Source organism: Eriocheir sinensis, chromosome 6, assembly GCF_024679095.1.
Source record: "Eriocheir sinensis breed Jianghai 21 chromosome 6, ASM2467909v1, whole genome shotgun sequence".
In the NCBI taxonomy this organism is placed as follows: domain Eukaryota; kingdom Metazoa; phylum Arthropoda; class Malacostraca; order Decapoda; family Varunidae; genus Eriocheir; species Eriocheir sinensis.
The window spans coordinates 21,736,447-21,764,349 of NC_066514.1; the positions used below are offsets into that span (position 1 = coordinate 21,736,447).

The 27,903-nt window shown below is 43.9% G+C and overlaps 1 protein-coding gene across 1 annotated transcript; it reads right to left on the bottom strand.

The window, feature by feature from the left end:
• Positions 1 to 381: 381 nt before the first annotated feature.
• On the bottom strand, positions 382 to 27,789 carry LOC126990186 (alanine aminotransferase 1-like). The gene is made up of 12 exons (XM_050848739.1): positions 27,337 to 27,789; positions 23,640 to 23,729; positions 20,878 to 21,117; positions 18,939 to 19,052; positions 15,690 to 15,819; positions 14,697 to 14,776; positions 13,761 to 13,881; positions 11,922 to 12,043; positions 9,766 to 9,951; positions 7,662 to 7,810; positions 5,686 to 5,813; positions 382 to 2,978 (listed from the first exon to the last, which is right to left on the bottom strand). Exons 1-11 carry the CDS (start codon positions 27,538 to 27,540, stop codon positions 5,723 to 5,725), a joined length of 1,527 nt encoding a protein of 508 aa, XP_050704696.1. The 5' UTR covers positions 27,541 to 27,789; the 3' UTR covers positions 382 to 2,978; positions 5,686 to 5,722.
• Between the last annotated feature and the right edge of the window lie 114 nt (positions 27,790 to 27,903).

The window sequence follows — 27,903 nt, forward strand, 5'->3', positions numbered from 1 at the left end:
GGATATTGCTAATTCATGAAGATGTGTTACTCTGATCGTAAAATCTTTGTAACGCAAAAAAACTGCCCATTTATCCTTCTTTCAAACGCAAAAAAACAACAACAGAATCAGTTAAACGGTTCTGCAGTAATATAAAAAACAAACAAAAAGGTGGAACAGAGATATTGGCAAGAAAACACAAACGACTACTTCCCCTTCCGCTACAGCAAGTTTTTCACTTCTCTGCAAACCAACATCAGTCATGCATGTCTATATCATTCATGAGTCTTTGTGGAGTAATATATGCGTTATGAACACAGTTAACTTACGTCTAGAGGTTGAGCTGTGGTGAAAGAGCTAACTGTGACATAACATAATTGTAAGGTTAAGTGAAAGTGAATGGTGATTTTACTTATTATTAATACTTAAGCTAATAAAACAAATAATTACTTGACATCAGAAGAGAACATATAAGACAAAATAGGCAATGTTACAATGACAAGGGTAAGTGGTTTGGTTCACTGAAATGGTTAGTTAGAGTTAGAGTTACAAATGAGGAACCAAATATATATACACGTGAGAATGTGTATGTGGATAGATGTGTGTGTGTGAATGTGAGTGTGTGTGTCAGACCCCTTGGTGAATCCCGGTGGCTCACGACTGGTGATGAGTCCTTGCGTCCTCGGGAGAGTGAGCTACCTCAGATTGAGACTGCTGGGGTGAGCAGTTGGAGGTATACTTATAATCTCGGCGGGCAAGACGGTCCGTGAGTGTGAGGCTTCGTGACATTCAACCGGATGGTGGGTGAAGCTTTGATGCGGAGAGTCACGAGTCCTCGAGTAAGTGAGCTGGTGCTGCTGGGGCTTCGAGGATTCGTGCATGAATTAGTTATTGTTGAGGTGATGTTGATTGATGGCGCGCTTCGAGGCTTGGTTGGACGAGGGTACCATAACATGTGGTATTCACAAGACATTTTAGAGATTTAGCTTGTACCTGGTCCCCCCTTTTGCAGGGTATTATTCTCTCAAAGGCAAGGGAATCAGGAGACACAACCTCCCTCACTGTTGCCAGATTTGCTAATGTCCTCCTGGCTCATACTCTGATGAACTTTAGTTTCTTCTTGCCTCTGGTAGGCTTTCTTGAGGGGCCTAGATGGTAGTTGGCCCCAGCCCGTCATGGCGCAGGCAGGTGTTTATAGTGGCGCCATCTTCTCTTGGCTCATGCTGCCCCCCGGAACTCGTTCTTGATTCACTTGGACAGTTTCCTCTAGAGTCCGGGTTGATGGGTGGTCTTCAGGACAGCATGTGGGTAGTTTTAAGCCACTCGGCGGTGACTGAAAAATCCCAGGTGGTAGCGTGGGGATTCGAACCCGCGTCGTCCATCATGCGGTGAATGTGGGCCCAGCACGCTACCACTCAGCCACCGCCTACTTGCAACGCTTTCTTCTCTCCTGCCTCCATGGACTGTATGTTGTCTGGATCTCTTCCTAACATGGGTTGACTGCTGTCCACGGAGTCACTCAGTAGCTTTATGTGCATGCAAACAAGGCTACCACATGCTCCTATATGGGGCTCTCTCTGTTGTGAGCCGAGTGTGCTAACCACTGCACCACGAAGTCCCCGTCACCCTTCTAGGAATGGTGCCAAAACTTAGTCTTAGTAGAAGCTTGACATTGAAATAAGCTGTCCTCTGAACCTACTGGACCATACACAAGCAATAGATTTACAGACGGCACCCTAAAAGTAGGCTCAGATTTACTGCCGAGGTACGAATACTTACCATGGCAGTTCAGATCTATTACTTGGATGGACTATGATAGCTCAATTAAGCATAGAGTGCCTTGAGACCTGAGACATGTACATGCTGCCTGGTATAATCTATTGGAATGTCAAGAGTTTAACAATCTGGTCTAGTTTTGGTCAATAACAGCTAAGTATTCAAATTTCAAGAGCCCTGACAAGATATGTGCTGCTAGATAGAACAAGTATTGGGAAAACTGACAACGACTACATACAGGAGATTTAATTTTGAAAGGTCACGAGCCTTGGAGCAGTAGAAATTATGGAGGAGATACTTTCAAGCTTGAGCTGTTATGGGTTGTTTCTTACAGATAGAAAAACAAGGGGGGGGAGAAGATATTTAAACAAAATATTTACAGCGAGAGAGCATCTTCGTATAAGGTGACAAACAAAACTATAAACTTGTGCCAAGAGTAACAGGTGCAGACTAAGTATTAGTTGCGTGTGATTGTGAAGAATGATGCGCTGTGAAAGGAGCATTAGTGGGAGCAGGTTTGTAGTTCATTGTGTGTGTGTGTGTGTGTGTGTGAGTAATTTACCATGGCCTGATCATGAACTGGACTCATTATCGTCAGCAAGTATCCTCAATTGAGATGGTTTGGACACGTGATGAGAATGGAGGAGAATGAATTCATGAAGAGTGTATGAGGGAGGGGGTGTCAGGGGAAGACCACCTGTGAAGGTGATCAATAGGGTGAGTGAGTATTGGAGTGAGAGAGTTGGAAGAAGCAGGATTAAATGTGCTGAGAGGAAGTGTCAGAACAGGGAGAGATGGAGACACTTCTGCCGTGGCCACCCCCTGGAGGGAATTTCCCATGAGGGAACAAGGCTTAGGAGATATAGATAGATAGAAGTACTCTCCTGATTAGAGAAAGCTCATTGCAGTTGATGTCCAGGTACTGCCAGGAACTTCAAACATCAAACACCCCATCCCCCTTGCTCAAGGGGGGACAGTATAATTGCTCCTTGTCAGCGGAAAAATCTTGGTCTGAGTGAGGCTCGAACCTCAGCCTGCCAGGCCAGAGCCTTTGTCCACTGAACTATTGGAGCGGTGTGTGTGAGTGGGCGCACACGTGTGTGTGTGTGTGTGTGTGTGTGTGTGTGTGTGTGTGTGTGTGTGTGTGTGTGTGTGTGTGTGTATGTGTGTGTGTGTGTGTGTGTGTGTGTGTGTGAGAGGACAGCTGGTACAGGTAGGAGACTCTGAAAAATGAGGAAAACATAATATTAGTACCTCTATATATTTTTTCATAAGCCTCTAATCAATAGTGAATGCAAGTATATACCGTATTTACCTCCAAATATGACGCACTTTTTTTCCAAAAAGAAGTCGAAAAATCAGCCTGCGTCTTATACCCCGATGGTTAGGTTTAGGTAGGCCGAAGGGTTATTGTTATTGGCATGAAACCAACACCCAGAACACCTCCATTTGACACAATAGTTCCCAGATTTCCCCAGAATTAAATATACTGTATTTTGCGGCATATAATGCCCACTTTTTTCACTCAGAAAATGTCAAAAAAGTTACCCCTGCATGGTATATGCTGAAGGAACAAATTTTAATTGATATAAATAAAGAATAGTGTGATGCAATAGAAAATGAAAGTGTGAATAAGCAGAAGAGAGGAGAACATGTGAAAAGATTAAACCACACAGGTCACAAGAAGAAGAAGACACACCACACATGGGAGCCATGGTGTGGCAGGAACACAAAACACAACACAACACCGCCAGTCACCAGTGTGTGGGATACCTTGGCGGTGATGGTTAAAGTGGCTATTACACGGGAACAATTTTGGCGGAGCACGGTGTTTCCTGACATGACTGCTCGTCGACCGTGAGGTGGATTAGTCTGGAGGTATTTCTGCTGTGCAGCGGCCCAGTCAGCTGACGTTTTCTGTGATACATGTTCGAAAGAATGGATATCCGTGGATGACTAGTGTAAACGCATTTTTGTTTCTCGCTGTAAAATTCACAGTATTAAAACATAATATGATAGACAGAAATTAATAGCCTTTTCCATTTAGCGTAACCCATTTCTGGGTCATGATCTGTAGAGTCCCTTGATAGATAGAGTCCCGACAGCCTAAGATTTGGACGCCATTATTGGCCCTGTCTTCGCCGCGAGACCGTGTGCTAGTGTTTGAAAAGCGCGGCGAAAACACAGGGCCAATAATGGCGTCCAAATCTTAGGTTGTCGGGACTCTATGAGGGACTCTACAGATCACGACCCAGAAACGGGTTACGCTAAATGGAAGATGCTATAATCAACATCTATTTCTACTTGAAAGTAGGTATACGGTCTCTGAAAGTCAAGATCAAGACCAAGATTGCCCATCGAATGTAGCATCCCCGTGTGATTAGTTCCCTCAGTAGCTCAGCGAAAGTTACCACCTGCACACTGCACAGTGAGTGAATTTTCCAACCAACCCTTTTGTTTACCATTTCAAAGTCACAGCTGCTCGGGGTAAGAGCACTGTAACTCTTCACCCAACAGTGGAACACTTTGAACACAGAGAAGGGCACAAAGCAACATACGGTATCATAGTCATAATTGTAATAAGGCGGCCAAATTACATTAAGTTCAGGGAAAATGTGGAGTTTTTTTCTAAATATATCTTGCCAAATTATTGGTTCATCTTACACTCCGGTGTGTCTTATATGGCGGGAAATACAGTATAAAATTTTGGTAGACATGTGGTACAAATTATTGCCATATTAGTGGCACCAGGTGTGGGGTAGGCAAGCAGATGTTTTTTTTTACGTCGTGGCCTATTGCGCCATTAGGCTTCTTCCCTGGTGGGCCTGATGGTTAGCCCAGCCCGTTCTAGCGCAGGCGAGTGATGGCGCCACCCTGATTAGGGTGGCGCCATCTTGTTTTGGCAGGAACGCACCAACCAACCTGTGAACACCTAAAATTTTATCATTCGTGAGTCAAGCCACAAAAAATAAAATCATTTGCGATATATCTGTAATGCGGGGAAAAACAGAACAATCGACTATCTTAAATAATTAAGGTATTAACTGTGAATCATGTGATGGTGCGGCACAGGGCAGACATTCAGACAGACAGACGAACCAGTGGTGGGTCAGCATCGCGTGATTCTGACTCATTGTGAAGGTGCCGAATGATTGTTATTTATTTTTTCTTTTCTGTGAAATTAACTCCTATGGACAGTGATTATTTAGTGTGTTACAATGTTATTATTACCTATAACGGTTAAACTCAGACGAGCTCTGGCCTCTTCCTACACCGGTCCCCTACTGACTGAGCGGTTACCCCCTTGTTGTGTAGTGATTAAAGTATGTGAAATTTCCCTTTGTTGTGTGGATTTATGATCACCCTCAGGTATCTTAGACCCACACGAATGTTTCATCCCATGATCAACTCAGTAAACACTTATCAGTGATAGAAGAGAGAGATTTTCAGTGTCTTTTGTATATTCCCTTGTTTGTGTGGATTCATGACCACCCTCTTGGTGTCTTGAACCCCCACGAAGGTGAATAGGAGTGATGAGTGATAATTAGAATTGTTATATAACTTCAGCATAACTTGCTACCATTACCAACAGAGTGATGAATTGTAAATAAAATTGTTACTTAACTTCAGTAAAGCTTGCTACCATTACCAACAGAAATATCAAAGTGAATGTTAATAAATCCCTTAATAATTTAACTTTTTGTGATGCTTAACCCCAACAACTAAGAAGCCCATTTGACAGTAAAATAACAAAACAGGGGAACGAAGCTGAAGGCAACACACAAGTTGTCATAATTACCCTTGCTAGGGGGCCTTACATGCACAGGGCCTCTAAAAGTATGTGGTCCTGGGTCGTGCCCTAAATCCAGCCCTGGTTATATGCATAAACATGACAGCAAATTAAAAAATAAATTCTGTGATATCACCCACCAGCAGCAGGCAATAAAATTAAAGGTGTCTTTCCTCTTCACTGGTACTGCTTGACAAAGTTGGTGTGGAATTCCCTGAATTTCTCAAGCATGGTGCTGAGCATTTCTGGCTGTGGCAGGATTGTGGTTCTGCAAAGAGAGACAGTTATCTCTTAGATGTCAGTCATTGCTTCTGTAACAATTACAACAGAAAATATCATTCTCTATAAAAAATAAAGAAAAAAAGTAAAATAACCCGGTAGCAGCGACGGGCCAAATTTGTGGCCTTACCGTTTAGCAGCGACAGGCCAAATTTGTGGCCTTACCATGTAGCAGCGACAGGCCAAATTTGTGGCCTTACCATGTAGCAGCGACGGGCCAAATTTGTGGCCTTACCATGTAGCAGCGACGGGCCAAATTTGTGGCCTTACCATGTAGCAGCGACGGGCCAAATTTGTGGCCTTACCATGTAGCAGCGACAGGCCAAATTTGTGGCCTTACCATGTAGCAGCGACGGGCCAAATTTGTGGCGTTACCGTGTAGCAGCGACGGGCCAAATTTGTGCCATGATATGAGGCCCCCAAAATAGATGATACATAATCTGATCACAATTGCTTTGATATATGTTATGAAATGGTTTGTGTGAGGGGTGATTTTTTCTCATTTTTCTCGCTTAGAGGGACCATTTAGAAACATGATCCCTGCTGCTACCGGGTTAAACCTACTAAGCATTCCAGAGGCTGTGAGGAATCGTTTTTCGCAAATATCTTGTAAACAAACTGTGGCATTTTGTCACAGCTTTTTTCACACCCTGCCCTAATTTTTGGCAGTGGAGTACATTCTCAAATGTGGTTTATTAAGGCGTATACTCTTGACTCTGATGGCAAATCCTGGCATGGCCATCTGAACCATCTAACAAGGGAAACGTGACATTGCTGTGACGTCTGTACCCACCAACCACCTCTCTCTCTCTCTCTCTCTCTCTCTCTCTCTCTCTCTCTCTCTCTCTCTCTCTCTCTCTCCTGGCCTAATAACCACAATCTGCTGATAGTATATGATAGTATATGCTGAGTATGGTAGGGCAGTCTGTGCTAATGACCGTAATCACTGTTCCAGCATGGTTGGCCGTTTCTTAAAGGCTAAATGATTATTGTGGTGGAATTATATGAGGCACTTAGTAACATAGTGTACCAAGCGCCACATATAGAAAGACGCTTGGTACACTGTTATTAGGGGACTCATAAATCAACAGAAAATTTGTGGCCCCTTTTTCCACACATTACGTTGGAAGTCTCGCAGGATGGGGCAACTGAGGCATGGTCATTTACAGGAGATTGGGTAGGTCTGCACTTCGACTACCTGGGCCGAGACTCGAACCCAAACCTGCAGAGTAATACCCAGGCACATTGACCACTAGACCACAAGGACCAACATAATTAGACTAATTATTCACAACAATTTTCTGAAGATGATAAGCCCCATAAATTTTTTTTCTTATTTTTTACGTTGTGGCCTATTGCGCCAGTAGACTTCTTCCCGGTGGATCCTGATGGTCGGCCCAAGGCTTTTTCCCGGTGGGGCCTGATGGTCGGCCCAGCCCGTTCTGGCACAGACGAGTGTTTTTTTATAGTGGCGCCATTTTGCATTTGTTCATGCTGCCCTCTCAGAGCTCATCTTTAATCCTAGAATCTAAAGTCCGGGTTGATAGGTGGTCTTCTGGACACCATGTGGGTAGTTTTAAGCCACTCGGTGGCGACTGAAAAATCCCAGCTTGGTGGCACCGGGCGGGGATTGAACTCGTGTCGTCCTGAACGCGGCGCCGTCACGCTATCCATTCAGCCACCGCCTCCCCATCCTTGCTTGAGAGCTCTCCATCGAGCTACACGTTAACTTGAAATTTCACTTACACTATTCAGATCCACTATCACGATCATAAACCCAAAGAGGATCGGGTTCAACATACAATATGGTAGATACCTGGAGACAGTTTGTGCTTACCTAAAATGATAAGTTCCAGGGCGTTGACCAAACCCAGAGCCTGGAACAATACATATGCCAGTGTTCTCAAGCAACTGGAAGGCATAGAACACATCTGGGGCTTGACCTGCTGCCTTAGCTGCCTCTATGGCCCGTGGTGGGAGCTGGATCTGTAGGAGTAGAGCATCATGTAGGAAGGTGTGATGAAGAAAAGAGAGAAAGACAGACAGACACACAGACACACAGAAGGAATGAAGTGGAAAACCATATCTTATTCTTCAGTGTACAAGATGCATTTTTTTCTTCTTATGTGTCAGCCTATTGCGCCAGTAGGCTTTCTTGAGGGGCCTGGATGGTAGTCAGCCTCAGGCCGTCATGGTGCAGGCAAGTGTTTATAGTGGCGCCATCTTCTCTTGGCTCATGCTGCCCCCCGGAACTCCTTCTTGATTTACTTGGACGGTTTCCTCTAGAGTCCGGGTTGATGGGTGGTCTTCAGGACAGCATGTTGGTAGTCTCTGGCCACTCGGCGGTGACAGAAAAATCCCAGGTGGTAGCGTGGGGATTCGAACCCGTCGTCCAGCATATGGTGAATGTTGGGCCCAGCACACTACCACTCAGCCACCGCCTTGACCCTTGAAAGGTCTCTAAAACCTTCTGCATCTTATTACCAATTATGAACGTAAATGTAAACATTATTTAGTATTGCTAAGCTTTCTAAAAGAGACTATGAATTATAACAGTCAACCTTCACATTTCCTTTTGGTTTCTTTCTCTTACACATCTACAATATTGAGATATTATGGAAAACTGTCAAATCACTGACATTTAGTAATCTTATTTTTTTGTCATTGGGAGTGTGGGAAAAGTTTGGAAAGTTTGGTTTAGTTGGCGCAACATCTGTGGTCATATGCTGGAGAGAGACAGAAGGGGAAGGAATAATAGGAGAAGGGAACAGACCCCAGGAGACAGAACACAACCCCCAATTAATACCTGGTACCCATTCACTGCTGGGTAGACAGGGGCATAGGGTATCGGAAAAGCCACCCAAATTTTTCCACTCCGCCTGGGAAGTGAACCTGGGCTCTCTTGGTTGTGAGCCGAGTGTGCTAACCACTGCACCACGAAGCCCCCTGGGAGTGTGGGAATAGATAGTTGTACGATGAAGGTATTCACGGTGGGGACTAGCCTGTTCACAGCCTATCACCACCAGAATAGACCTGTTTACTCAACCTGAGGCAACGATGGATTGGAAATCTTCCAGACCCATATAGTAGGGCAATGAAGTTAAATTTTCAATGTGAACAGTATTTTTGATGTTACAGCAAGTTTAACCCGGTAGCAGCGACGGGCCAAATTTGTGGCTTCACCGTGTAGCAGCGACGGGCCAAATTTGTGGCTTCACCATGTAGCAGCGACGGGCCAAATTTGTGGCTTCACCATGTAGCAGCGACGGGCCAAATTTGTGGCTTCACCATGTAGCAGTGACGGGCCAAATTTGTGGCTTCACCGTGTAGCAGTGACGGGCCAAATTTGTGGCTTCACCGTGTAGCAGTGACGGGCCAAATTTGTGGCTTCACCGTGTAGCAGTGACGGGCCAAATTTGTGGCTTCACCGTGTAGCAGCGATGGGCCAAATTTGTGCCATGATATAAACCCCCAAAAATAGATGATACATAATCTGATCACAAATGCTTTGATATATATTATGAAATGGTTTGTGTGAGGGGTGATTTTTTCTCATTTTTCTCGCTTGGAGGGACCATTAAGAAACATGATTCCCGCTGCTGCCGGGTTAAGATGGGTCTTTAATGATAAGTGTATATGAGCTTTACTTCTGAAATGTGAAGCCAATAATGAGTAGTGGAAGGAAATGATTAATGAAAAACTTTGTTGAGTAGCATCCTGGGAAGTTTATGAGAAAGAGACCATATATGCAACATAGAAAATGGGGAACTTTATAAACAATCAAATCTCTTGTTGAAGATAGTGGGACACTGACTACCCAAGAACTCTAGCATGTAAAAGGCAACATAATTATAACACAACTTTTTTTGTTTTGAGGTTTGTTTTTCAAGGTCACGTATGTTAAATACTACTCTCTCTCTCTCTCTCTCTCTCTCTCTCACCTGCGGGAAGGCATACATGGCCCCTTGCACAGTGTTGCAAGACATGCCAGGCACTGAGTTGAATGTTTCCACCACCATCTTGGCACGCTGGGCGAGGGATGATAACACAGCAGTCTTCTCTGATATAAACTGCTGGTAAGATGCTTCACCCTCACGCGGTGGATTGACAACACACTCCATTACGGCCTGTGAGTGTAAATATCACTGTTACCTGCAGGGTTGTGGAAAGGAAAGTTTGGTTTAGTCGGTGCAACATCTGTGGTTATATGCCGGAGAGAGACAGAAGGGGAAGGAATTATAGGAGAAGGGAACAGATCCCAGGAGACGGGACACAACCCCCGATTAATACCTGGTACCCATTCACTGCTGGGTGGACAGGGGCGTAGGGTATTGGAAAAGCTGCCCAAATTTTTCCACTCCGCCCAGGAATCGAACCCGGGCTCTCTCGGTTGTGAGCTGAGTGTGCTAACCACTGCACCACGAAGCCCCCGGCAGGGTTGTGGAACTGGAGTTGGTGTCAGACTTGGGGATTGGATGATTCAGGGTGGAGCTAATTAAAATACCAAGACTCTGACTGAGATTGGCACAACTGACAAGCTATTTTATATGCCACTTGTACTTGGCCATTGAATTTCTCTCTCTCTCTCTCTCTCTCTCTCTCTCTCTCTCTCTCTCTCTCTCTCTCTCTCTCTCTCTCTTATTTAAACTTACAGGGTAGTACGCAAAGTACACAATATATGCATTTTGGTTAATAGATGGACGAGCGATCGAATGAGAACACAGGAAAAAAGAAAAACATACATGTCAGTTGTGCACTTTTCAAGGCTTAAAGTGACACTTTTCCTCGTGTCACTATTTTAAAAGCCTTTTTTGACACGTTCAGGCAGTGAAAATTTGGTTCAAAATCGGGGATCGGACATAAGTAAATGAGTTGAGTGTACCATCACTTCGGGCAATTACTTGGCAACACTCATGAAGTTTTAAAAAATCACCATTCTAAGAAACTTTCCTAAATATTTTAGCGAAGTGGTGTGGCCCACGTGATATTTGAATCCCCCACACCACTGGCGCTTTCCACATTTTCACTGTCTTAAATATTTTTTTACAATTTTTTTAATTGAAGCTCGTGGCAAATATTGGCAACTGCCGCTCGCTGAGGGTTGTGAAATCAGACTGTATAAACCACATGGCTAAGACTTTGATATGGCCCCAGAAACTTTAGAAAGGAAACACAGTTTGTAGAAATGAAGAAAGGAATACAGATAAGAAGGTCAGTACTTGGAGAAGAGAACAAGCTGGTATACAAGGTGGTCACCAGACTTCAGTTTAATTCCCGACAAAGCTTCAAGTGGAAAAAAAAAAAAGGAATATTCTGTCACCCTTTGAACACTTGTCATGCCCCGAGTTTCATTTTTCTCTTTTCCAACACGTCCTCCGCGTGTATCGAAACACACGAGAAATTAATCAAGACAAGGAGAGGGTATTCGCCAGCTGCCTGGGATTGAACCCGCGACCAGTGTGACGAGAGAGCCACTCCCTACTGAGTCGGCCAGCCAAAGAGGTACCCCACTCGCCAAGTGGGTTATGGGAGGCTCCCTTATCAGGCCTAGTCGCCACACTACACACTGTTCTACTGATGACAACTCAAAATATCACCTCTGTCCCAAGTCAACAGGCTTGTGGTGTTTCCATCAAAAGACTCTCACATTAGGACAGGAACCACCCAGCCACAGCACAATAAAAATCTCTTTTATCCTTAATGATGATCAGTTCCAATTTATTAGTCAACTAAATGAGTGTTTGACAAATGATACAATGATGCAGAGATGCCTCAAGAAAGTTGGAAAGTTTCGTTTAGTGGGCGCAACATCTGTGGTCATATGCCGGAGAGAGACAGGAGGGGAAGGAATTATAGGATAAGCGAACAGATCCCAGGAGACGGGACACAATCCCTGATTAACACCTGGTACCCATTCACTGCTGGGTGGACAGGGGCGTGGGGTCTCGGAAAAGCTGCCCAAATTTTTCCACTCCGCCCAGGAATCGAACCCGGGCTCTCTCGGTTGTGAGCTGAGTGTGCTAACCACTGCACCACGAAGCCCCCTTATCATCTCTTCAACTGTCTCCCCTTTTGGAAATATAAAAAAGACACCCACCTGGCCTAAAGTAGTTGGACAGAGTTTAGCCGAGATACTCTTGAGGTACATGGCTTTCACCTGTGGGTCGAGGTTGATGATCTCTGCATAGCCTCCCCGGAGACCACATTCTCCCATGTAGCCTGCAATATAAAGGGTATATTGCAACATGTGGGTCTTGCAACACATTCCATGTTTACATTCTGCAATCCATTAGCCCGGTAGCAATGACGGGCTAAATTTGTGGCTTTACTGTGTAGCAGCGACGGGCCAAATTTGTGCCATGATATAAACCCCTCAAAATAGATGATACATAAACTGATCACAAATGCTTTGATATATATTATGAAATGGTTTGTGTGAGTGATGATTTTTTCTCATTTTTCTCGCTTAGAGGGACCATTAAGAAACATGATCCCCACTGCTACCGGGTTAAGTAAGTAAATTCAGTGCTGTTTAGTGCAGCATACAAGACAAAAGATAACACAGCATATAAAGTATTCTGCAGCACTCCATTTAGAAATTAGGACATTTCTGATTGGTACACTTAATACTGCCAGGCTTTTCTCTCATTTCTATGAACCTGTAAATATGAATATGTTGCTTTAATCAATGCTGGTGATGAATGAGTACAAAAGACATGGGTCAGACATAAGTGGAAAAGTTGGAAAGTTTGGTTTAGTCGGCGCAACATCTGTGGTCATGTGCCGGAGAGAGACAGAAGGGGAAGGAATTATAGGAGAAGGGAACAGACCCCAGGAGACGGGACACAACCCCCGATTAATACCTGGTACCCATTCACTGCTGGGTGGACAGGGGCGTAGGGTATCGGAAAAGCCGCCCAAATTTTTCCACTCCGCCAGGGAATCGAACCCAGGCATTCTTGGTTGTGAGCCGAGTGTGCTAACCACTGAACCACGAAGCCCCCCATTGCATCTTTTGTGCTCTGTTCTCTTTGGATACCCCACCTGAGGCCATGGCAAAAGTATCCATTTCTCCTTTTTCATAAACCCTTTTTTTTGCAGAACTAGTGTCCTCTCTATAGTTTCTCACTTCACCTCAAGTATTATTTAATCCTGCCTGAATGGTAGTCGGCCCCAGCCCGTCATGGCGCAGGCAAGTGTTTTATAGAGATGTAAGTGACGAGCGGAAGAAGGGGGGGGGGAATTCAGCCATTTTTGCTTATTTCTTCATAATATTTTGTCACAAGCTAGCCGAGGCGTGTACGAAGACGTGTGATAACATTAAATTTTTCCGAATTTTTTGAAGTATTAATGTGGGACGCTTCCCTTAATTTGCTTGTGCTCCCTGCAGTACTGAAACATTGACATTGAATAGTGACTTGGAGAGACATGTTGATGCCTTTGGTATCAAGTGCTTCACAGAATCATGGGAAATCGCTGGAATGTTTTTGTGTCAAACCAGCAACTACCTTATGAAATTGAATTGAGCGAGGCCTGTTACCAGCTTGGTCCATGAACTCCAGCTATGTGGGCACGTGACACACTTCCAGGATGTCAGTCTTGCTCATTGGGCTTTAATAAGGGGGATATTCATAAGGTTTTGTTGGTAAGAGAACCGGGTAGGACACAAAGTAATGGGTTTAAACTGGATAAATTCAGATTCAACAGGGACATAGGCAAAAATTGGTTTACTAAGAGAGTGGTGGATGAGTGGAATAGGCTTAGCAGTCATGTGGTGAGTGCCAATACAATTGTCACATTCAAAAATCGATTAGATAAATTCATGGACAGCGATATTAGGTGGGGTTAGATACACGGGAGCCTAGGTTCAAAGGAGCTGCCCCTGAGTGGAGGAGACCAATGGCATGTCCACATAAGTCATGGATATATCACCCACCTTTGGAACAGGACATGAAGGAGGCCAGCTCCATGTGACAGTAGGGTTCACCAAGCTCCACAAGAACCTTCTTGAATGAGTGGAACTTGCACCCATCAGCATAAACATTGTCTTGGTAAACCTGACAAAATATTAAAGACAGTGTTACAACCAATATGTATTACTGGTATTATAGTGGTGGAGATATATTCTTAGGGCCGCTTTCACAGTCACTTTGTTTGTTTTGATCGTTACCAATGGTGGCGATCGACGCTATAGTTTTCCATGTGAAACTGGCCTATGGGGTAGTGGTGGCTGCAGAGGAAGTGAGAGGTGTTGAGTGTGTGGTAAGGTGCGGGGCTAGGCTAACCCCGCAGCCGCCACTACCCCATCGGCCAGTTTTACGTGGAAATACTATAGCGGCGATCGCCACCATTGGTAACGATGAAAACAAACAAAATGACTGTGAAAGCGGCCCTTAATGTATCATTCTTATATTCCTCGAATAACTGCCAATGGAGTGAATTTAACTATTCTAAAATATCATTTTTGTTGCAAATGACATCAATGGCATCATGGGTTAACTTTCAAGGTACTTTTAGTTTCACTCTTTTTGCATCATAGTTCACCAAGGGGTTAAGAATAGACCCCCTGGTCTGGACCATAGGCTCTGCGTCGTCTGAATACTTAACCCGGTAGCAGTGGGGACCATGTTTCTTAATGGTCCCTCCAAACAAGAAAAATAAGAAAAAATCACCCCTCACACAGACCATTTCATAATATATATCAAAGCATTTTTGATCACATTATGTATCTTCTATTTTGGGAGGGGGTTATATCATGGCAAAAATTTGGCCCGTTACTGCTACACGGTAAAGCCACAAATTTGGCCCATTGCTGCTACCGGGGTTAAGTAAATCTGCATACATCTATACAAATTCTCTCTCTCTCTCTCACCTCATCAGCAAACAAGAAGAGTTTCTTCTCGTAGGCAAACTTGATGACTGCTTCAATGTTCTCCCGGGGCAACACATTACCTGGAACACAACACTGATGAGCCAAGTAACTACGTCACTGACATTATGAAGGAGGAAGATTACAAAATTAGGGTATGCTTACCAACTTGTAGGCAAAAAATACTACACTGCTCTCTCATCTTTCATGTGCAATTACTAGTGCTAATAAATGTTCATGAAATCTGAATTCATGAAATGTATCCTGAATGTGAAAAGTAAAGATATAAACAACTGGTTCCGAGGCAGCAAATCCAGACAGTTTTTCACAAAACTTCCAGACACATAATATTAAGCGACGGGCCAAATTTGTGCCATGATATAAACCCCCCAAAATAGATGATACATAATCTGATCACAAATGCTTTGATATATATTATGAAATGGTTTGTGTGAGGGGTGATTTTTTCTCATTTTTCTCGCTTGGAGGGACCATTAAGAAACATGATCCCCGCTGCTACTGGGTTAACCATATCATATATTCTTCCCAACTCTGTACTCTTCCTTTACATTTTTATTTACACTCAGGGTGCTCCTGCAGTTTTGGAGTTAGGTGAAAATTTCAATAATGCACCTGTTAGCTAGTGGATTAAGGTGAAAAGGGAAGCAATCTTAACCCAGTAGCAGCGGGGATCATGTTTCTTAATGGTCCCTCTAAGCAAGAAAAATGAGAAAAAATCACCCCTCTCACAAACCATTTCATAATATATATCAACACATTAGTGATCAGTTTATGCATCATCTATTTTTTGGGGTTTATATCATGGCACAAATTTGGCCCGTCGCTGCTACACGGTAAAGCCACAAATTTGGCCCGTTGCTGCTACCGGGTTAAGAATGTACCTTGCTTGGACCAAAGGGTTCTTTATGGTCTGAACATCTATGCAAATCTCTCTCTCTCTCTCTCTCTCTCTCTCTCTCTCTCTCTCTCTCTCACCAGTAGGGTTGCCAGGGTTGATCACCACCAGAGCCTTTGGTTGACACACTTTTTGGGCTTCTGTGTATGATCGCTCAAGCTCAGCAATGTCAAGGCCCCAGTTGGTGGACTCATCCAAGTAGTAGCCAATCTAAAGAGAAAAAAGGATATTAGTGTGTCATATAATTGATGGATGATTGAAGTTCATTTTCATTAAAAGATAAATCAGCGTTTGGACGTCAATGTTGTGGAAATTTTTCCAATAATTGTTTTACCTTTGGCTTGTCTACACCAAAAGAGAAATAAAATGTTTCCAATAAGTCTTTGGATTGAAAGACACTGGATTTGGTCCTACTGCTGCTTTGCTTTTAAGAGAAGGTAAAATTTGTGATCATTCTTTTACCCAGTAGCAGCGGGGATCATGTTTCTTAATGGTTCCTCCAAGCGAGAAAAATGAGAAAAAATCACCCCTCACACAAACCATTTCATAATATATATCAAAGCATTTGTGATCAGATTATGTATCATCTGTTTTTTGGGGTTTATATCATGGCACAAATTTGGCCCATCGCTGCTACACGGTAAAGCCACAAATTTGGCCCGTCGCTGCTACCGGGTTAATTAAACCTTTCCTTGCGCACAGTCTGGACGTGACTATCCCCTCAGGCGCAGTCGGGGAGCCCAATGGGGGGGGGGGGGGGGGCTTCCTTTTAACCTCTGTATCTCAAAAACTATTCATCACAGCTAAAAACCAAAAACACCACTGGAAAGAGGAGGTCCAGATCTATAGGAGTCGGTTATGTATGCCTCTCTTACGAACGTACATGCTCGTTCAGGGAGTGTTGAATATTAACACTTATGTCGGTGTGAGCGGGATGATCAGCCATATTGAGGGAACTGGGGACATCTCTTTTTCAGACTCTGGCAAGGTAGTATTGCCAAGTGCAATATTTACAACTATTTGGTCAAAGAATCAGTCAGGTGATAGCTGAAGCTATGCAAAAATGCCGCTATATTGGGCAAGAACATCCACCCGTTTCTCGTCCGTAGATTTGCTGCGCTGGGCTGATATGATTTTCCACCAAATTTAGTGAAGAACCCACTCAATTGGCAATCCTGTGTTGTGAGAATTAGTGTTGGAACACACTCATACGCGGCAGATTTCAGTGTGGCTGGAGCTCGCAGCAAGCGTTTAGCGCCACCAGCAAATATGCCTAACGCCCGCTGCAAGCGTTTAGCAATGAAAGGGTTAATAAAGCCTTAAGAAGAAGGTTATGTCCATACTCTGATATCACCACGTATTATTCAAATGTCCTGCTGTGGATGGAGCAACATTTCTGAACCTCTTCCCCTCTGCCTTCATGCACGTGCCTCACCCAGCCATGCATTTGGTTGACCCTTTAGCCATGCAACGTTGTGCAATGTTACGAAATTGAGCGACTGAGTTTACCCAAGATGGCATTGGTAGTAGAACGCTCACCAGGTTGTTGTGCAGGGGGTTATATTGGTGAGGGTGGGGGGAAAGTTGGAAAGTTTTGTATAGTCGGCGCAACATCTGTGGTCATATGCCGGGGAGAGACAGGAGGGTGAAGGAATTATAGGAGAAGGGAACAGACCCCAGGAGACAGGACACAACCCCAGATTAATACCTGGTACCCATTCACTGCTGGGTGGACAGAGGCGTAGGGTATCAAAAAAGCCGCCCAAATTTTTCCACTCCACCCAAGAATCGAACCCGGGCTCTCTCAGTTGTGAGCCGAGTGTGCTAACCACTGCACCACGAAGCCCCCCCACTCTCCTCAGAGGGGCTCGCTATCCCCCTCTCTTAATCGGACTCGAACCGGTGCCCCAAGGATTGGTAGGTGGTCACAGAAACCACTCAGCTACAGATGTACAGGGGCTGGGGTGTAAAGAGAGAAAGCCAATTTTAACTCTCACTCTCCCTGGGAATAGAACCCAAAATCTCTATTCAATCTCCCTTCATCTGTATTTCCTCCTGCCTACACCTTGAACTCTTTCAAGAGGAGGGTATCAGGACACCTCTCCTCCTGAAATTGACCTATCTTTCGGCCACTCCTCTAACTCTTTTTAGGAGCAGTGACTAGCGGGCTTTTTTTTCACATTTGTTACCTTTTTTCATGACCTTGAACTGAATCCTCTGCTGTAAAAAAAAAAAAAAAAAAAAACGGGAAATTTTGGTTGCGAGCCGAGTGCCTAGTGCCCCTCCCAAATTATGTTCTAGATCCGCCACTGTCTCCACCGCCTCCCTGCCTTTTCCTTTCATCGTTCCCACAGTCACCGTCCCTATTCTAAACTAAGTCCGGAAAAAGTTGGAAAGTTGCGTTTAGTTGGTGTGGTCATATGCTGGAGAGAGACAGAAGGGGAAGGAATTATAGGAGAAGGGAACAGACCCCAGGAGACGGGACACAACCTCTCATTAATACCTGGTACCCATTCACTGCTGGGTGGACAGGGGCGTAGGGTATCGGAAAAGCCGCCCAAATTTTTCCACTCCGCCCGGGAATCGAACCTGGGCTCTCTCGGTTGTGAGCTGAGTGTGCTAACCACTGCACCACGAAGCCCCCGAGCTAAGTCAAGAGATTCTTCACACCCGCTGCTCACTCAAGGGCTGCCGGGTACTGGGGGTTACATTCTGGATTCTGGCCACAGTCAATGATGTAAATTTTGATGAGCACTGGGCCTAGAACTGAGGCCCGAGGGACATCACTAATAAAAAAATCACTAAGGAAAAAAGAGGAAAAAGGCAGACAGACAGGAAAATTAAGGCAAACATACACACAAAGACACATATATATATTTGTAGCGGGCAAGTCCCCGCTGAAATAGTTACCAGTGACTCGTAAGAGAATTGAGTACTGCACACACTCATGTTTTTTATCCTTGTCTCCTGTGCCATCTAAGTCTGCTTTCCTGTCGCTGTCCTGTTCTCCCTGTTTATATTGTGGCGTCCTAATTGCATATTTATTGTTACTCGTTTATCTTCCACTGTCTGTCCCCGTCCCCCTATTGTTAACTCATACATATTGTTTACTACATACACTCACATTTCAATGTCATGCACACTACACTACATCTTCATAAACACATATACACTCAACCACCTCTTTTATGTGTCTTGTCCGTGTCAATGACCTGTGTGATTTTTGTCAATAAAGTAACCCTGACGGATATTGCCTTTCTCTATCCGTGAACCAATTAGCGCTTAGAACACTCACTACCTCCAACATATTGATGGTCCCAGACACACACCTGGTGGAGATCATACTCGGCTATGGTGGCAGAGTAGAGAGGGTACTGAGGGATGGGGATCATGACACCCGGCCTGGCTCCCTTCTCATACTTTATCATCAGCTTCATAATGCTCTGAAAAACAAACACATCATGTTAATACATATCAGTGAATGAGAAATAGTAACAACTGACCAACATCAAATAAGTGGCAATGAAAACCAATATCAGTTTGGTAATAACCTCATGTTTAGCAATCCAGGTGGTAATTGACTTATGACCTATGCAACTTACGAGTGATCGACTTTACGACCGCCGGTACGATAGTTTAAGTGGAAAAGTTGGAAAGTTTGGTTTAGTCGGCACAACATCTGTGGTCATATGCCGGAGAGAGACAGAAGGAAATTATAGGAGAAGGGAACAGACCCCAGGAGATGGGACACAACCCCCGATTAATACCTGGTACCCATTCACTGCTGGGTGGACAGGGGCGTAGGGTATCGGAAAAGCCGCCCAAATTTTTCCACTCCGCCCGGGAAATCGAAACTACGCCATTATGAACGAGGATTATTTTTTGAGGCTAGCATCATTATATTGTTGATGGCCCTAATGCACTGCCAGCGGAACGGGGCCTGAAACCTCATCAACGGTAAACGGTCAAGAGTGAAATATAACTACTAATAACAACCTTGACTCCTTGAGGCCTCGTGGCATTGGGCGCCAGGGGAACGCCGCTGTGTTTGTATTGGTTGGTTTTAGTCTTGGCTCTTGGTTTTCCTTATTTGCAAATTTGTGTGGTAATTAAGAACACTGATCAACTCTACATCACTGATCAAGATCTGAACCTGATCTGGACTCTAATAGCCTTTTCCATTTAGCGTAACCCGTTTCTGGGTCATGATCTGTAGAGTCCCTTGATAGATAGAGTCCTGACAGCCTAAGATTTGGACGCCATTATTGGCCCTGTCTTCGCCGCGAGACCGTGTGCTAGTGTTTGAAAAGCGCGGCGAAAACACAGGGCCAATAATGGCGTCCAAATCTTAGGTTGTCGGGACTCTATGAGGGACTCTACAGATCACGACCCAGAAACAGGTTACGCTAAATGGAAGATGCTATAACTGCGAAAATCGAATGCCTCAAGGCTTGTTGTATGATCATATACAGTCACCTCTCGATTAACACGAGTTTAAATAACACGTTTTTGATTTAACACGAATTGATATTTAAGGAGATACGTTTAACTAACGCGATATGTTCGATTCAACACGAGTCTCATCGATGAGGTCAACGAGCGTGACGTCATTGATGAAACATTATTAATACATTAGTAGGTCACAATAACAACAAAAAACACACGTCCTCATTTTATTCAAACTTGTTCTTCACCTGCGTCGGCACCGTCCCTCCTCACCCCGCGCTCCCGTCACCAGCCGCTCCCTTCACCTCCGCCACCCCGCCACACTTGCCTCCTTCCTCTTCCTTTGACTACCCATGCTATTGGTGACAAAGATAACTCCTTCAAGTTAAAGTTTATCATCACTTTGTTGATGCGTCACTGGTCCTCGTCGGGAGGAGGGAGAGCGGGGTGAGGATTCGGCAGACGACGACGACGACCAGTGACGCATCAACAAAGTGATGATGGTGAGTGTGAGGACGTGTTTTTGTTGTGTCAGTGACTTACAAATGTAATGTAGCAATTCCTTCTTTAGAAAACTTTAACTTAAAGGAGTTGTCTTTGTCACCAATAGCATGGATAGTCAAAGGAAGAGGAAGGAGGCGGAGATGAAGGGAGCGGCTGATGACGGGAGCGTGGGGTGAGGAGGGACGGTGGCAACGCAGGTGAAGAACAACTTTAAATAAAATGAGAACGAGTGTTTTATAGTATGCATCGACATTAGAGATCAAGCAAAAGTGTCTGGAAATAAAAAATGGTGCCTTATTTCAAATTTTTCTCTCTCACCCTGATGCCTTCTGATGCCCCGGCGCAGAGCACAACATTCTCCCAAGATGCTGGATGGCCGTCCCTTTGCTCTATGTAGTCTGCAGTATGCCGTCGAATAATCTCAATGCCAGGAGAGTCACTGTAGGAGCCAAGAGAACTCCCTTTACACCCCTCTAAGATGCATCGGGCCCGCATCTTGGCATCCTCAGGAAAGCTGGAGTCTTCTAATAAGCTGGGCATTGAGCAGAGTGACAGCACCTGGAGAAGTGAATTAAACTATTGTAATGTGTGGCATATTTTTTTAGCATATGTGAAACTGAATAAAACTTGAAATGTGTGGCATAGTCTTTAGGCATATGTGAAACTGCATTAAACTTTTGAAATGTGTGGCATATTTTTTTAGCATATGTGAAACTGAATAAAACTTTTGAAATGTGTGGCATAGCCTTTAGGCATATGTGAAACTGCATAAAACTGTTGAAATGTGTGGCATATTCTTTAGGCATATGTGAAACTGAATAAAACTTTTGAAATGTGTGGCATATTCTTTAGGCATATGTGAAACTGCATTAAACTTTTGAAATGTGTGGCATATTTTTTTAGCATATGTGAAACTGAATAAAACTTTTGAAATGTGTGGCATATTCTTTAGGCATATGTGAAACTGAGTAAAACTTTTGAAATGTGTGGCATATTCTTTAGGCATATGTGAAACTGAATAAAACTTTTGAAATGTGTGGCATATTCTTTAGGCATATGTGAAACTGAATAAAACTGTTGAAATGTGTGGCATATTCTTTAGGCATATGTGAAACTGAATAAAACTTTTGAAATGTGTGGCATATTCTTTAGGCATATGTGAAACTGAATAAAACTGTTGAAATGTGTGGCATATTCTTTAGGCATATGTGAAACTGAATAAAACCGTTGAAATGTGGCATATTCTTTAGGCATATGTGAAACTGAATAAAACTTTTGAAATGTGTGGCATATTCTTTAGGCATATGTGAAACTGAATAAAACCGTTGAAATGTGGCATATTCTTTAGGCATATGTGAAACTGAATAAAACTGTTGAAATGTGTGGCATATTCTTTAGGCATATGTGAAACTGAATAAAACTGTTGAATTGTGTGGCATATTCTTTAGGCATATGTGAAACTGAATAAAACTGCTGAAATGTGTGGCATATTTTTTAGGCATATGTGAAACTGAATAAAACTTGAAATGTGTGGCATATTCTTTAGGCATATGTGAAACTGAATAAAACTTTTGAAATGTGTGGCATATTCTTTAGGCATATGTGAAACTGAATAAAACTTTTGAAATGTGTGGCATATTCTTTAGACATATGTGAAACTGAATAAAACTGTTGAAATGTGTGGCATATTCTTTAGGCATATGTGAAACTGAATAAAACTGTTGAAATGTGTGGCATATTCTTTAGGCATATGTGAAACTGATTAAACTGTTGAAATGTGTGGCATATTCTTTAGGCATATGTGAAACTGATTAAACTGTTGAAATGTGTGGCATATTCTTTAGGCATATGTGAAACTGATTAAACTGTTGAAATGTGTGGCATATTCTTTAGGCATATGTGAAACTGAATAAAACTTTTGAAATGTGTGGCATAGTCTTTAGGCATATGTGAAACTGAATAAAACTGTTGAAATGTGGCATATTCTTTAGGCATATGTGAAACTGATTAAACTGTTGAAATGTGGCATATTCTTTAGGCATATGTGAAACTGCATAAAACTGCTGAAATGTGTGGCATATTCTTTAGGCATATGTGAAACTGAATAAAACTTTTGAAATGTGGCATATTCTTTAGGCATATGTGAAACTGAATAAAACTTTTGAAATGTGTGGCATATTCTTTAGGCATATGTGAAACTGAATAAAACTTTTGAAATGTGTGGCATATTCTTTAGGCATATGTGAAACTGAATAAAACTGTTGAAATGTGTGGCATATTCTTTAGGCATATGTGAAACTGAATAAAACTTTTGAAATGTGTGGCATATCTTTAGGCATATGTGAAACTGATTAAACTGTTGAATTGTGTGGCATATTCTTTAGGCATATGTGAAACTGCATAAAACTGTTGAAATGTGTGGCATATTCTTTAGGCATATGTGAAACTGAATAAAACTGTTGAAATGTGTGGCATATCTTTAGGCATATGTGAAATTGGTGTAGGGTATCAGAACAGCCACCCAAATTTTTCCACTCCACCCGGGAATCGAACCCAGGCTCTCTCGGTTGTGAGCCGAGTGTGCTAACCACTGCACCACGAAGCCACCTTCTCCCATCCAAAGGTCAGAAGTCTTTCAGGAGGGGAGTTTTATAACCAAAGGAAGTGTATTTGATTATTCATTTTGACTTTTTTTGTTGTTGTTTTTAGGTAAGTCAGCAGTAGATTTTTCTTTTCACCAAGCCTTAGGGCCGCTTTCACAGTCATTTTGTTTGTTTTGATCGTTACCAATGGCGGTGATCGCTGCTATAGTATTTCCATGTGAAACTGGCCGATGGGGTAGTGGCGGCGTGGGGTTAGTCTAGCCCCGCACCTTGGCACACACTCTCAAACACCTCTCACTTCATCTGCAGCCGCCACCACCCCATAGGCCAGTTTTAACGTGGAAAACTACAGCGTCGATCACCGCCGTTGGTAACGATCAGAACAAAAACAAGAGACTGTGAAAGCAGCCCTTAGTCTCCTTTACTGTAGAAAAAATAATTAATTCCATAAATGTCAACACTCGGATAAATACACACCTGTCTGAGGAAGGTGATAGGTTTCTGGCCCATGGCATGAGCATCACCTATGTTGGCCTTGGTGACAGTCTTGAATGGCTTCTTTATGCCCTGTAAAATGAAATGGATTATTGTTACTAGGAATACAATATGGTGACTAAACAATGCTTCATACTTTTTGAGGCAAGATAACGTATCATACCGCCCACAATTCTCATGCCTCGCAAAGGGTGTATATATATATCTCATCATTTTATAAAGGAATTGGCTTTTCTTACTCGCAAAGTTATGTTTCAAGTTGAAAAACACGATTTATAAGCATTTATAAATTAAGCAGTCGTCACAGTAACACCTTTGCTCGTTTCTCATTGTGATTACCGTGTGTTGTGTACTCTGTGGTGTAAAGATATTGTGTTGTCAAATATTCCGAAATCCGAAACAATCCGATATTCGCAACACTGTCAGTCCCAGGATTTACAGATAAGGGATTTTCAACCTGTATAATTTTTGGAAAGTTGGAAAGTTTTGTTTAGTCAGCGCAACATCTGTGGTCATATGCCGGATAGAGACAGAATGGGAAGGAATTATAGGAGAAGGGAACAGATCCCAGGAGACAGGACACAACCCCCAATTAATACCTGGTACCCATTCACTGCTGGGTGGACAGGGGCGTAGGGTATCGGAAAAGCCGCCCAAATTTTTCCACTCCACCCGGGAATCGAACCCGGGCTCTCTCGATTGTGAGCCGAGTGTGCTAACCACTGAACCACGAAGCCCCCGTATAATTTGGAGGGGGTTACGGTATCTATTCAACTCTATAACCATTGTATAGCATAGGGATTGTAGTTTTTAGGAAAATATAATAATAAATGTAATTGTTTGTATATTTTTTTCAGTTTCCTAAATTTGTTCAAGGTCCGGTATATGGTTGGTAGTCACGTGTGTATTTCAATATTGGTATTGTAGGGTTTAGATTTAGAAGTTGGAAAGTTTCGTTTAGTCGGCGCAACATCCGGAGAGAGACAGAAGGGGAAGGAATTGTAGAAGGGAACAGATTCCAGGAGACGGGACACAACCCCCGATTAATACCTGGTACCCATTCACTGTTGGGTGGACAGGGGCGTAGGGTTTCGGAAAAGCCGCCCAAATTTTTCAACTTCACTCGGGAATCGAACCCGGGCTCTTTCGGTTGTGAGCTTAGATTTAGAATGATGTCTTCTATGCCCTCTCCGGCCTCAACCCTCAGAAGGCTTATGGACCTGATGGCGTGCCTCCTACTGTCCTTGACCCATCCATTGCCACCGGCGCATATATACGGTCTGGAGTTTACGCGTGGACAGTGCCACCGCCACATATATACAGTCTGGAGTTTACGCGTGGACAGTGCCACCGCCACATATATACAGTCTGGAGTTTACGCGTGGACAGTGTCACCGCCACATATATACAGTCTGGAGTTTATGTGGACAGTGTCACCGCCACATATATACAGTCTGGAGTTTACGAGTGGACAGTGTCACCGCCACATATATACAGTCTGGAGTTTATGTGGACAGTGTCACCGCCACATATATACAGTCTGGAGTTTACGCGTGGACAGTGTCACCGCCACATATATACAGTCTGGAGTTTACGCGTGGACAGTGTCACCGCCACATATATACAGTCTGGAGTTTACGCGTGGACAGTGTCACTGCCACATATATACAGTCTGGAGTTTACGCGTGGACAGTGTCACCGCCACATATATACAGTCTGGAGTTTACGCGTGGACAGTGTCACCGCCACATATATACAGTCTGGAGTTTACGCGTGGACAGTGTCACTGCCACATATATACAGTCTGGAGTTTACGCGTGGACAGTGTCACCGCCACATATATACAGTCTGGAGTTTACGCGTGGACAGTGTCACCACCACATATATACAGTCTGGAGTTTACGCGTGGACAATGTCACCGCCACATATATACAGTCTGGAGCTTACGTGTGGACAGTGCCACCACCACATATATACAGTCTGGAGCTTACGTGTGGACAGTGCCACCGCCACATATATACAGTCTGGAGTTTACGCGTGGACAGTGCCACCGTCACATATATACAGTCTGGAGTTTACGCGTGGACAATGTCACCACCACATATATACAGTCTGGAGTTTACGCGTGGACAATGTCACCGCCACATATATACAGTCTGGAGCTTACGTGTGGACAGTGCCACCGCCACATATATACAGTCTGGAGTTTACGCGTGGACAGTGTCACTGCCACATATATACAGTCTGGAGTTTACGCGTGGACAGTGCCACCGCCACATATATACAGTCTGGAGTTTACGCGTGGACAATGTCACCGCCACATATATACAGTCTGGAGCTTACGTGTGGACAGTGCCACCGCCACATATATACAGTCTGGAGCTTACGTGTGGACAGTGTCACCGCCACATATATACAGTCTGGAGTTTACGCGTGGACAGTGCCACCGCCACATATATACAGTCTGGAGTTTCTGCATGGACAGTGCCACCACCACATATATACAGTCTGGAGTTTCTGCATGGACAGTGCCACCACCACATATATACAGTCTGGAGTTTATGCGTGGACAGTGCCACCACCACATATATACAGTCTGGAGTTTATGCATGGACAGTGCCACCACCACATATATACGGTCTGGAGTTTATGCGTGGACAGTGCCACCGTCGCATATATAGGTACAGTCTGGAGTTTACGTGGACAGTGCCACCGCCGCATATATACGGTTGCGAAAAAGAAAATTCATAATTCAGAAAATTGTGATCGTATCTATATAAAAAGCACACCATACCTAGAGCACACCTTCCTTGTCACATGCTCAAGTGGCTGACTCAGTGACATTAAACACATAGCTTATGACACACTTGTGAGACCAACACTGGAATACTGCTCCATGGTGTGGGATCCTTACACACACAGAAACATTGATAGGTTAGAACAAATCAACACCAAGGTGGTTAAGTTCATTACAAACAATTACACTCGAATGCCTGGAATCACAACACGAATCAAACAACAGTTAAACATGGACCCTCTTCACATACGCAGACAAGCACACTGACTTACACATATGTACAAGATCACAAACACTCACACTGACATTGATCCACATACATACTTACACAACGCAAACAGTCAACGTACTCGTAACACACACATCCATAAATACCAAACATATCACACTAACACTGACACATACAAGCACTCATACTTTCCACGCACCATATGTGAGTGGAACAGCCTCCCTCAACAGATTTTACACTGCGGTACAATAGACTCATTCAGAAAATAAAATACACACTCACTTGTCACCACAACACACCAACACTAACAATTACACCTGATTCACTTCCCTCCCCTGCACACCTGGCTCCCCCGTCCCCCCAACAGCCAACACAACAGATACCATTTTGCCTTCCCCCCCAAAACCCCAGTTCCCCACAGGTCCCCAGGCTTGTGTTGGGGGGTAGGGGGGGGGGCTGGAGTGGTAATTTGGTTAATATGTAGGATTAGTAGGCGTGGTCTGTGAAGCACAATGGACATATATTCTACATTGTTTATACCTCAGTGTATTCAGATTAATCTATTGAGCATCGGAAATGGTCTAGAAAATATGTTGAAATTAGGTAATTCTTAAGATTTACCAAAGTAATCGTGCGTTACACAACCACCTTACCGCTTGTAATTCTTTTTCTATCTCCGTGGCGCGTATGACCAGCGGCCCCCTCACGGCGTACTCCATTTTCTTGACCTGCGGATTCATGTTGTCCATCGTGATGACGCTGTGCCCCGCCGCGGTGGAGAGCGAGGCGGCATAGGAACAGCCCCTGCGAGCAAACAGCAGGCGCTGCCCGCCCCCGCCAGCTGCCCTGGACAACATATTGGCCTGGCAGACAGTGACAAACAATGAACACGCGTGTGCCTGATACTTTATGCCCGGGTGTGTGTGTCTGGAGGGTGCAGGGGCGTGTGGCGGCGAGGCAAAATATCCTTCTCTCCGTGCCGATGCTGCCGCTCTGAACCCGACCAGCTGATCAGTGCCGGTACCAGTACCGGTACTAACGGTACCAGCTAAACAGAACGGTAGCTGTACCAGTATGCTCGGTACCGGTACCAGATTTCTCGGATTTATTTATTGGATTTATTGGATAATTCTTCATGTTCGATTTTTTTTTTTTAGGTTGCTGATATATAATGTTATTATTAGACTATGATCAAGTACATCCAAAATAACTATATATAC